The 12,130-nt window shown below is 35.1% G+C and overlaps 1 protein-coding gene across 1 annotated transcript in view; it reads left to right on the forward strand.

Annotated features, from left to right (window-relative positions):
• DENND4A (DENN domain containing 4A) overlaps positions 1-8,692 on the forward strand; it is a 109,044-nt gene extending 100,352 nt beyond the window's left edge. The window contains exons 26-34 of the mRNA XM_054716120.1: positions 348-442; positions 1,680-1,855; positions 1,947-2,090; positions 3,327-3,525; positions 3,969-4,223; positions 5,230-5,347; positions 6,000-6,162; positions 6,310-6,374; positions 7,892-8,692. Coding sequence (XP_054572095.1) covers positions 348-442; positions 1,680-1,855; positions 1,947-2,090; positions 3,327-3,525; positions 3,969-4,223; positions 5,230-5,347; positions 6,000-6,162; positions 6,310-6,374; positions 7,892-8,028 — 1,352 coding nt within the window. The 3' untranslated portion in view covers positions 8,029-8,692. The remainder of the gene's footprint in view (positions 1-347; positions 443-1,679; positions 1,856-1,946; positions 2,091-3,326; positions 3,526-3,968; positions 4,224-5,229; positions 5,348-5,999; positions 6,163-6,309; positions 6,375-7,891) is intronic.
• The last annotated feature ends 3,438 nt before the right edge of the window (positions 8,693-12,130 follow it).

Genomic DNA, 12,130 nt, shown 5'->3' on the forward strand with positions numbered 1-12,130 from the left:
CTTGTATTTTAAACATGGAAAAACACAAACAGCAAAATAGTAATTACAAACAGCTAGAATACCTTCTACTCTGTACACATAAAGTGCTTAACAGTGAGTGATGAACACACCAAGCATGTGAGAATCAGGAATTAGAGCACATTTCCTTAGGTTTTACACTCAAAACAAAAACATATGCATTGAAAAACATTTTTCATTGTTTATTTGTGTGTTTTTTCTTAAATTACCTTTAATATTTTTAGTAGAACAGTTTGAATTTTATCAGAAAATTTAAGAAAGTGAAAGATTCTCATATTCTTTCTCATTGATTTTAATGATTTTGCTCTTTGTTTTTTAATAATGGATAGGATCCCTGTCAAAGTTTGCCTTACCTGGGAAATCAGAGGTGGCATCTTCCTGCAACATGAGTAATACAAATATCTTCCAGAACTATGCAATGGAGGTACAATTTTAATCAAAAGAACATTTTTATGTACTACGTTATAAAATTTACATTTCTTAAGTATTGATGGTCTTGGATAGAGTAATAAAATGGTAAATATGTAGTATCTGAAAATTTCAAAATGTATGTTGCACCTGAATGAACTTAAAATATCTAGTATTTCAGATTGTTGAAGTCATACCATTTTTCCTGTTTAGAAAAGTTCCTTTGAGATTTATCAACATACAAAAGCGTTTTCATTTCAGCATTTATATTTATCCCTTGTTATATGTATGTTCTCTTTGAATTTTTATTTTACATCTTAAACACTTAACAACCAAGTTTGCTGTGCAAGCACGCTTGTTTGATGAAGGTACAGGGAGCCATTTTGACATTTGTGTCAACTTTTTCCATCATGTTTTTCATTCTTTGTATCAGTTTGATGTAGCTATCTGCTGGATGGTCTGCTCTATCTCATTTTCTTACAATGAAAAAGTTACTCTTTTACCCTTTAAATTTTTTCCCTAATTTTTAGGTATAATTTACTTTCAAAAACATTTGCATAAAACTGGAGAATAAATTTGCATGCAGTTGGAAATAAATGATGAGCACTGATGTTGCAATTTACAAAGTTTCTGATGACTTCAGGAGTTTCTACATTTTATTAATGTAAAGACAGTATTTATGTTTATCCACAGCAACTATCTATAGTGACAGACCAGGGGGTTATTGTTGTTTTAAATCTCCAGTCTGTAATGGCTGATACTCTTGCAAAATACATTGATCACACACTTAGTTGTTACAGCATTGACAAATTACTTTAAAGGTTTCTAAATCGTCCCCTCAATTTCTTTACTTATCTTATTACAAACCAGTAAGAATTTGTGGACTAATATTTGTTCGGTGACTGTACTTTGAGTAGCACAAATCTATAATGTGTAATTACAAATACTGATTTGGGGTACTAACAAATTATGCTTGGGTTTACTTTTCCATGGCAGGCTTTTTAGTAATTATAAAGGTTAAAATGCTCACTTAAATGCAATTTTTTTTTCAGGCAAAAATTTTGGAATAGATTTAGCTGAAATAGTTAAAGATAAATATATTACATAATGCAGTGAATGTAATTCATATTTTGCTTGTAACTTCCAAATCCTTCTGAATTTTAGTTTCCCAGTATATTTATGAATTGAACTGGTTTTTAATTTATAATATGCACTAACCAGCTTACTTTATACAGTGCCGTTTTCTCCCTCAGGTTCTCATCTCAAGTTGCTCTCGGTGTAGAACTTGTGATTGTCTTGTCCATGATGAAGAAATCATGGCTGGCTGGACAGCAGATGATTCAAATCTCAATACTACATGCCCGTTTTGTGGCAATCTTTTCTTGCCCTTTTTGAATATCGAGATAAGAGATTTAAGACGACCTGGAAGGTAATGATTTATGCTTTTTTTTCCTTCATGTTTAAGAGTCACATTTCCTAGAATCTCCTTTCTCAATAAGCTCCTTTGATTCACATTGCAGATACTTTTTGAAGTCAAGTCCATCTATAGAAAATATGCATTTTCCATCCTTTTCAAGTCAGGGCAGGCAGTCTTATATCTCAACATCAGCTTCTGGTCTTGACACATCTGTTATCTCTGTTCAAGGGAATTTTGATTTAAATAGGTGAGTATATTATGTGGAACATAAGTTAACAATTTATATTATGCAAGTTTTTGATAATGACAAGAATTAGATGAACATTTTTTTTATTGATTTTTACAGAGAGGAAGAGAGAGGGATAGAGAGTTAGAAACATCGATGAGAGAGAATCATCGATCAGCTGCCTCCTGCACACCCGCTACTGGGGATGTGCCCGCAACCAAGGTACATGCCCTTGACCGGAATCAAACCTGGGACCTTTCAGTCCACAGGCCGACGCTGCATCCACTGAGCCAAACCGGTTTTGGCAAGATGAACATTTTAAGGTTTAAGTTGCTATGTATAATAGATTCATAATCTTAAATTCTAAGTAAAACAATATTAAAATTATCTTAATAACCTAAATGTTTAAACAGTTGTAGTTTGTGCTCTATGAATCCTCATGGTATCAGTTATATAATTCATATAATGTAATGTTTACTAGTATTTTAAAGGTAAAAATTTTGTAGAACACTTGAAATTTATAATGAACACCTTTCTCTTGTGTCTGTCTCTTCAGGAATTAAGTCAGTACTACTATTTTGGAATATTTAATCTTCTACTTAGGAATATTTAATAATCTAAAAAAAATTGGAGCTGATAAAGGAACTGTAAAATTAAGCTAAGATATATACAGTAAGCCTAATATAAATAAATCTATGCTTAAAATTCATTTTGGAGAAGTGCCAAATATAGATAGCTGGCAGATGAAGCCATATTGGTAGCCACATGTGCAAAAGAAAATGCCTGCATAGTACTGGCAGGCTGGTATGATCTGCTTAATCCTAAATGCTTAGGCAGAAAAATCGCAAATCTTTGTGTGCACTATCTTTCATCACGTATGTTGTAGCCCTTACGTTGACTGCCACTAGCTTATGAATAGGTGGGAATCTCCCTTCCCAAAGCTGAAAGAATAGATGCCTATTTTCTCGGCTTTATATTATCTGGGCCTGCTGTGGTTCCTGCTGTATAAAAGTTGTCCACTAACTGTTTTTGAATAATTAAATGACTCTTGAATATTTAAAGTGCACTGGATAAAAAGGAAATTTAACATGACTAGACTACTTAAAAATATATTCCTTTTTCCAAGCTGAAGCCTGAGTTCCTTGGATTTACTTTGCTATGTCCAGCACTAATGCTAAAGAGAAGAATATGGTCTTTCTAGAGAAATAAAGTAAATCTAGACAATGATATGCTTTTTTTCTTTTTTCAATACCCAAGCAAATCTAAACGGCTGGAAAATACATATGCCCGAAGTATTCAGATCCCTGCTGATAGATCAAAAACAGCTATATCAAAATGTCCAATATTTCCAATGACCAGGAGTGTCAGTACTTCTGGTCCCTTGGATAAGGAAGACACTGGAGGGAAGAAGCTAATTCCTACAGGCAGCCTGCCAACTACTTTACAAGGAGCTACAGTATGTATTTTGGTGTTTTTAAAAATTTGGACATTGATCATTTACATGATTTTGTTCACCTTGTCCAAAACAGCCTTATTAGCTTTAATTTTTTTTTAATTCTCATCCGAGGATATATTTATTGATTTTAGAGAGTGAGGAGGGGTGAGAGAGAAAGAAACATCAATGTAAGAGAGAAACATCCATCAATTGCCTCCCATATGTGCCCCTACCGGGAATCGAACTAGCAACCTTTTTGGTGTACCAGACGATGCCCCAACCAACTGAGCCACCTGGCCAGGGCCAGCTTTAACTTTATTATTGTCAAGGAGAGTTTCTTGTTCCATGATACAATTATAGTACCTTTCTACTTACATGGAAAACACTGATAGGAAATTTTTTAATGACTTCGTATCATAAATCTTGTATTTACCATTTATGGTTTTTATTTATTTATCCAACAGGATTCTTTAGGATTAGAATGGCACCTCCCAAGTCCAGATCCTATCACTGTCCCATATCTCAGTCCTTTAGTAGTATGGAAGGAACTTGAAAGCTTATTGGAAAATGAAGGCGATCATGCAATAACAGTGGCAGACTTTGTGGATCATCATCCAATTGTTTTTTGGAACCTGGTGTGGTATTTTAGACGTCTTGACTTGCCCAGTAACTTACCTGGATTGATTCTTTCTTCTGAGCATTGTAACAAGTATTCAAAGGTATGAGAGTAAAAATTAACTAAAAGGCAATGCTATTGTCACCATGGTAATATTTGCATATTCCTAATGACAAAAAAGTAATGTTTATGCTATTTTTAATAACGATCTTAATCATTAGACTAATAAGATTAATCAAATTATGTTTACAAATATTTTTTCTTCTTACAGTCTAAGTCATGTTTTTTAGCCTTCTTGTAAAATGTATACAAAATGAGCTTGCATTTTAGTTATGGCCTCAAGAATTAACTGTAAAAAAAAAAAGAATTAACTGTAAATGACTCTTATGAGAAGAGTTTGTGAGTTGGCCCCACTCACGTTTCATACCTCCTTCAAAAACAGCCTGACACTTCTTTAAGAGAATCTCTCTAATTCATATTGCAGTCATGTGCTACCATTCCTTCATTCCTTTACTCTGAGTTTTTGCTTGACATTTAGGTAGTCATTTTGTTACATGTTCATTTGTAGTTTTGATACATTGCTCTATAAAAGTGTTCTTACTTTTCATATGCTATCACCACCACGAAACTGTACAGCCTTTAAGTTCAGAAACCTCGTATTCTCCTTTCTTGTGTTTTATATCTATGACTATGCACACATTTTGGATTTTCAGTGCATGATGAATGAGTGTCTAAAGGTTAAGTCAGTCAGAGTTATCTGGCCTAGGGTCTTGGACTGATGTCGAATGGGGCTGCCTGGTTTATCTTTGTTTGGACCTTCAGTCATAAGCTGGTAGAGATTAGCCCTTCATACTGCCCTTTCTCGCAGGTCTCAGTACTTTGTAAAATCTGCTTCAGAGCAGAGATCACTTTACTTTAGAGATCATTAGATTCTCAACTCAGTCCATCTTCCTTCAGTCAATATAAAATACATACAAACCAGTCATTTTCTGTTCTCTTTATCTCTTGCACACATACATCTGAAAAAATATTTATAAGGTTATTTATAAGATATTTACAAAACATTATGTAAGGATCACTAATGAATGTTTGTTTATTTTTCAACACAGATTCCCCGCCATTGTATGTCTGAAGATAGTAAATATGTTTTAATACAAATGTTATGGGACAATATGAAATTACATCAGGATCCAGGACAGCCCTTGTACATCCTCTGGAATGCCCACAGTAAGTGCTATCATAGAATGCTGGCTTTTTTTATATGAGAGTAATCTCTACTGACTTTAAATAGTCTAAACTAATGTAACTGACTTTTATTTTACTATACTACTTTTTGTCTTACAGGTCAAAATCGTACTCTTTTGTTTGAGAGTGAGTGTTAAGTTTAATGCTTTTAGTGCTTACCTTCTATGGAGGTCAAGGATTTTTTTGTTTTTTTGTTTTGTTGTTTTTTGTTGTTTGTTTTCATTTATTTATTTATTTATTTTTGGTAGTGTTGTATATGTGCTGGAGGGGTTATGTTTTGTAGAGTTCTGCTTTTAGCATATTGCTTGTCCCAATTTCTTCTTTATATTTATTTTTGTTTGTTTGTTTCCATCTGGGCTGCTGATGTAGAACTTCCCCCAGAAGCTATATTAAGGAAAACAGTATTTTTAAGTTTTGTCTTTGAGGCCAAAAAAGCTTTCGGTCTATTTTTATCATCATTTATCTTTTTTATTTTCTTTTTTATTTTTTTTCTTTCTTCACTTTAAGATTTCTATTGCCCTTAATTTATTTTTAGTGCTTTGTAACTTCTTTGCCAGCTATCAGTTGCTACTTAATTACATTCTCCTTTCTACAAAGAACATTTTCCTTCAACTGCTCTTTGGTTCTTTTACAGCCCAAAAGTATCCAATGGTCCATTTATTACAAAAAGGTGATAATTCATTTAGCCAGGAACTATTGAAAAATATGGTAAAAAGCATTAAAATGAATGATGTCTATGGACCAATGAGTCAGATTTTAGAGACACTGAATAAATGTCCTCATTTTAAAAGACAGAGGTAAGTCATTATCTCAAATGAACATATTGTTCCTCTAGGCATATTAGTAATTTGTTAGAATATCTCATGCTTATATTAGCATAAAAATTTTTGTAGAAAATGAATAAACTATATGCATAGTAATATCTTCTCCATTCTTCCCTCCAGGAGTTTATATAGAGAAATATTATTTCTCTCACTTGTGGCACTGGGAAGAGAAAACATTGATATAGGTAATTCTGCATAATATTTAACATGTAGTACTTATATATCATAAAATATATGTGTGTGTATATACTTTCAATATAGTATTGTTTTTATATTGGTAGTCTTTATTATTTTAATAATTTATATTCATATAATATACTTTTTCTTTGATTTTTTGGATATGAGATACTTTGATATTTTGCTAATGTTAATAATAATAATAAAGGTAACAATAGAATTTCCATATGATCCATTAATTCCACTTCTGGATATATACCCAAAAGAATTGAAAGCAGGGTCTTGCCCTTGCTGGTTTGGCTCAGTGGATAGAGCGTCAGCCTGAGGACTGAAGGGTTCCAAGTTCGATTCCGGTCAAGGGCACATGCCCGGGTTGCGGGCTCGATCCCCAGTGGGGGACATGCAGAAGGCAGCCAATCAATGATTCTCTCTCATCATTGATGTTTCTATTTCTCTCTCCCTCTCTCTTCCTCTCTGAAATCAATAAAAATATATATTTAAAAAAAAAGAAAGCAGGGTCTTAAGGAGACATTTGTGCACCCATGTTCATAGCAGCATTATTCATAATAGCTAAAATGTGGAAACAACTCAAGAGTTCATTGAAGTATGAGTGAATAAACAAGATGTGGTATATACATACAATGGAATATTATTCAGTCTTAAAAAGGAAGGAAATTCTGACATATGCTACAACATGGATGAACCTTGAGGACATTATGTTAAGCAAAATAAGCCAGTCACAACAAGTCAAATTCTATTATGAATCCATTTATAAAGTACTTACAGTAGTCAAATTCATAGAGACAAAAGTAGAATGGTAGTTGCCAGGAGCTGGAGGAGTGGAAAATGGGGAATTATTGTTTAATGTATGTAGTGTTTCCATTTTATAAGATGAAAAGTGTTATGGAGATGGATGATTATAATGGTTGCACATTATGAATGTATGTAATACCACTGAACTGTATAGTTGAAAATGGTTAAGATAGCAGCCCTGGCTGTGTAGCTCAGTTGGTTAGAGCATAGTTCCATTACGTCAAGGTTGAGGTTAAATCCCCGGTCAAGGCACATACAAGAATCAACATAAATAAGTGGAACAACAAATCGATGTTCGCCTCCCCCTCCCCCTTCCCTTTCCCCTAACCCTCTCTCTTTCTCTCTCCCTCTCCCTAAAAAAAAAAAAAAAAAAAAAAAAAGAATTAAAAATGGTTAAGATGGTAAATTTTATGTTATATATATTTTACCTCAATTTTAAAATTTGGGGGGAAAATCATTTTAAAAAGTTGGTATCTTAAAGCTTTAAATTTCACTGGTCTATGTAATCTCACTCTAAAGAGCTTAAGAGCTGTGGACTCTAAAGTCCCCGTGTTCCAGCTCTGAAATTCTGTGGTCCTTTAGTTGTCAGAAAAGACCTCAAGATTCCTTCTTGGTCTTTAATTTTGCAGTTCTGTAGTATTACAAAACTTGGTTGTTGTCAAAGTCTAATATAAATTTCTTTATGCCTTTGTTTCTTTGTGAATTTTTTCAGATGTATTTGATAAAGAATACAAGATGGCATACGATCGCCTCACACCTAGTCAAGTCAAGAGTACACACAACTGTGATAGACCACCAAGTACAGGAGTGATGGAATGTCGAAAAACCTTTGGAGAACCTTATCTTTAAGATGTGTGTGTGTGTGTGTGTGTGTGTGTGTGTGTGTGTGTGTGTGTGTACTTTCAATATGTATTGTATAGTCCGTGTATAAAATAACACTTTTAGACTCTAAACATTTTTTCTTCAATTTTTGAAAATGAATTTGTAAATGGTTCAGAATGTCCATATAGCTTATGTACAGAATATTTTAAGAAGAGAATAGTGACAAATAGGGAGAGAGCCACTCTGTTTCCCCTTTCCTTTTTTTTTTTTCTCTTTACTTTTCCTGTAACAATCAATTAGTTTTGTGATGAGAAAATCCCTAAACAAAATTAGTTCCCATAAAATAAAACAACCTTTTCATGGTTTCTCTTGGAAGAGACAGATTGAAAATTCATGTATGGAACTTGAACTAATGTAATATCTCCTGTTTTCATAGACTAGTCAAATGTTTTGACCATGAAGTTGTATTATACATATTTTAAATTGTTTATAGTAAGTTGATATTTTTTTAATTTTTAAACTTAATATAGCAAGCTTAAAATGAACTTAAACTTGTAAAGCAAGCAATTAAGTGCTTATTTTCCTTGTCTGCTATTTGAAGTAACTAGTACAGCTGCAGATCTCTATATGTATATCTATCTATCTATATTTTTTTTATTACTTGGGGGAATGATTAAAAAAGTTGTCAGTGCTAGTGTCTGTGTTGTCCTGGAATTGCACGTTAGGACTCCTACGCCTGCCTGCAGAGAGTGAGTCATGACCAGGGTGTGCGCTGCCCAGACGGACTCACTGAGCCTTGTGCAAGGAGAGCCCCAGAGGTTCCACGTCTGTTTCTGCAAAGTCAGGGTCAGCATACCACAATTCCAAAGTTTCTCTATTGCTCATAGATACACACAGTCCACAGGGAAAATAGCTTACAAAGCCAAATATCAGTTTAAACTTTAATACTCTACATAAATATTTATGTTGGGAAATATGTCAGACAATATACTCTATTCCAGATTTTAACATTAATGTCTAAAATATTGGGTATGATGCAAATTGTACTGTATTTATCGGGAATATGGCCTACTGGAGTATTCAGTTAACATTATATACACATATAAATATTCAATTTTTTTTCAAAAGTAGAAAGTAATAACTCTCTAAAAGTAAAGTCAGAGAGAATTTCCCATATTGAGGAAATTGGCTTTTTCAATAAGCCTTCAGGATCTGAAGTTTATGGAATTTAAAGTCCAGAAATCAGACAATAAATTGAATATTTAAACATCATGAGTAGACTCTAAAATATATTTTTAATCTCATCATTTCTAATTTCACTTTCTTTGGGTAATTCTAATCAAAAGTATTTTTTGGCTGTTAGAATTATTTATAGATTTTGAATTTGTGTGTATGTTTGCATACATTATCATTAAGGAAGGAATTCTCTAGCCAATTTCAAAATAAAAAATGGATGGTCCCAATTTATGTATAAAGCCAGTCGCGTCCAGGACATTTGGACTGGAGATGTCATGAATTCCTAAGACTTAGAATCAGTTCAGCTACAGAAAACCACCTTTTGAGTTCACACCGTTGGTGAATATCACCAAGCTGAAACATTTCACAGCTTGCTTCTACTCTGGAAAATAATGGGAAGAGTTTGAAAATGTAATATTTTAGTTCAGTTAGTTTGGGGCTGAACTTGCTTACTTGAAAAATCTGGTGCTATGCACATGTGTCTGCCTCTCCTTTGTAAATACCACTCCAATTTTGTCTTACTATTCAAATCCAAGCTTCACATTCTGAGTCTTATGATTTCTAAATCAGCAGTCGCCAACCTTTCGGACCTCACGGACCACTGGTTGGCGACCGCTGTTCTGAATCACTTGTAAGTTGTCTAGTGAGAAACATGTGATAGGTGCGGCTTTTGGCGTTGCCCACAAACATCCCTCCAAACAGGATCCTGGGGTTCTATTCTGGCTTTTGTTGTTGTTGGTTGGTTGGTTTGTGTCCCTTATAAGAACAGCTTTCACTATTGTTTACCTATCTTTAACACAGTATGAGTCACAGTTTTTTTATTTCAAATCTGACCAAAAACGGTGAGGTAAAGCCCATTCTTCATGGGTCAAACTTATTTGGAAAGTGAATGTAATTTATATCTCCTCTCCCCACACACAGTTTTGTTTCTGCTTTTGGTTGGGTTTTGTTTCCCCTACTTTTAATCCCCAAGGAATATTATTTACACAAATTTAGTCTTAATACTCTGAACCATGAAAAGGAAGTGGTAAACTCTGCTCAAAACAAAATTAAAATATGATCATCCTTTAAAATAACCCTATACATTCTTTCCTTCCGTTTTTTTCTCTGTTGACCATACATTTTGGAGAATCATGGCCAGTTGTGTTGGAGAGAAATACCCTTTGCTACATTATCTGTCTCTAATTTTCTTACTCTTAGTTTTGTTTATATGTTTAATAGTTGCAAATAAATCATTCTGTGTCCTGGTATAACTTTACTACTTTTTTCAATTGTGTTTTGAATATCACAGATTTGTGTTTTATATCATATTTAGATAATCAGTTTTTCATCCTATTGTCAGGGAGTTGTGCAGTTTGTTCATTGGAGGGTGTTTTTTGTGTGTGTGTGTGTGTTTTTTTTGCTTTAAAACCCTAAAATCACCAGCCTGTTTTATTGTAAGACTAGTGGCCCAGTGCACAAAATTCGTGCACATTAAAAGGGAATTAATTAGAGGAAATATTTTAATATTGCCATTTGCCCTTTCTCTATAATAGAAGTGTCAGAGATGAAAGAAAATTAGTAAAATGTATATGAAAATCTCCCTCCTGTCAGAGTCTGGGGTGCACCGTGGACCCAGAGTGAAGTTCCTGCCCATGCGCGCGTGTCTCGAAATTGAGTGAGACCCAGACCTGGCTGGCCCCACCCCCATCAAGCCCCGCAGGGTGGGGGGCCCAGCCTCAGGTCCCCCATCAAGCCCCGCCAGGTGGGGGCTGAGCCTCAAGTCCCCCGGCCCGGCCTCAGGTCCCCTGGCCCCGATGCCAGTGCAGGGGGGTGCAGCCTCAGGTCCCCTGGCCCACCAGTTCTCCGGCCCCAGTGGGGGACAGGGCCTCAGGTCCCCTAGCCCGCCGGTTCCATGGCCCCCCTGGCAGGGGGCGTGACCTCAGGTCCTCCAGCCCCAGCACAAAGGCACAAGGGTACAAGGGTGTGACAACCATTTGCATATTAGCTCTTTATTATATAGGATTTTCTAATATGTCTTTCCATTTTTGTATATAGAGAAATTATCCCTGAAAATGTTGGTTCAGCATTTCAGGTGATAAATACTAAATTTACTTGACGCTGGTAATTACTATATTTTAGTGCAACTAACAATTGTTAGCCTACTGTACATAGAAGGCTGTTATGGTGAATTTCTAAATACTTTGTAAGTATATGGTAAGAAAATGCCCATTTGTATGGTAAAGTGTGATAGCCCAGCTTTGTTTTTATTTCCGCCTTAGACCTTGAAAGCTGCTTTCAGGCACTTTGTCTCAGAGCAGGAAGGGAAAGAGCAGACTGCACGTGGCCCACCTCGGTGCTCGAGTTTGTATTCTCTGCCCTTTCTGTTTAGATACAAGGCTGAGTTTCACTTCAGGATTGAATTCTGTAGCAGCTGCATACCAGTTTACCTTCATATCCGCAGTACTTGGTCTCTTCTTTTTAATACCTTCATATTACCCTCTTCCTCTGGCCTCACAGTACATTTGCTGGCTTAATTTTACTTGTTTACAAATTTAACAGTGTACAAATTCACGTAGGCATTTCTGACTCTGATTCAAAAAATCTGTGTGCTTGGGCTTATTCTCTGAGATGTTAACAAACTCATCTGATAAAGTTACTGTGGCCCTTTCCACAGTTGCTGTTCATTTGGATGGCTCCCTCCTTTTGTATTTAATGATTTTCTTTTTTTTTTTTCTTAAATATATTTTATTGATTTTTTACAGAGAGGAAGGGAGAGGGATAGAGAGTCAGAAACATCGATGAAAGAGAAACATCGATCAGCTGCCTCCTGCACACCCCCCACTGGGGATGTGCCCGCAACCAAGGTACATGCCCTTGACCGGAATCGAACCCGGGACCTTTCAGTCCGCAG

The sequence above is a fragment of the Eptesicus fuscus genome, chromosome 5 (genome assembly GCF_027574615.1).
Source record: "Eptesicus fuscus isolate TK198812 chromosome 5, DD_ASM_mEF_20220401, whole genome shotgun sequence".
Classification (NCBI taxonomy): domain Eukaryota; kingdom Metazoa; phylum Chordata; class Mammalia; order Chiroptera; family Vespertilionidae; genus Eptesicus; species Eptesicus fuscus.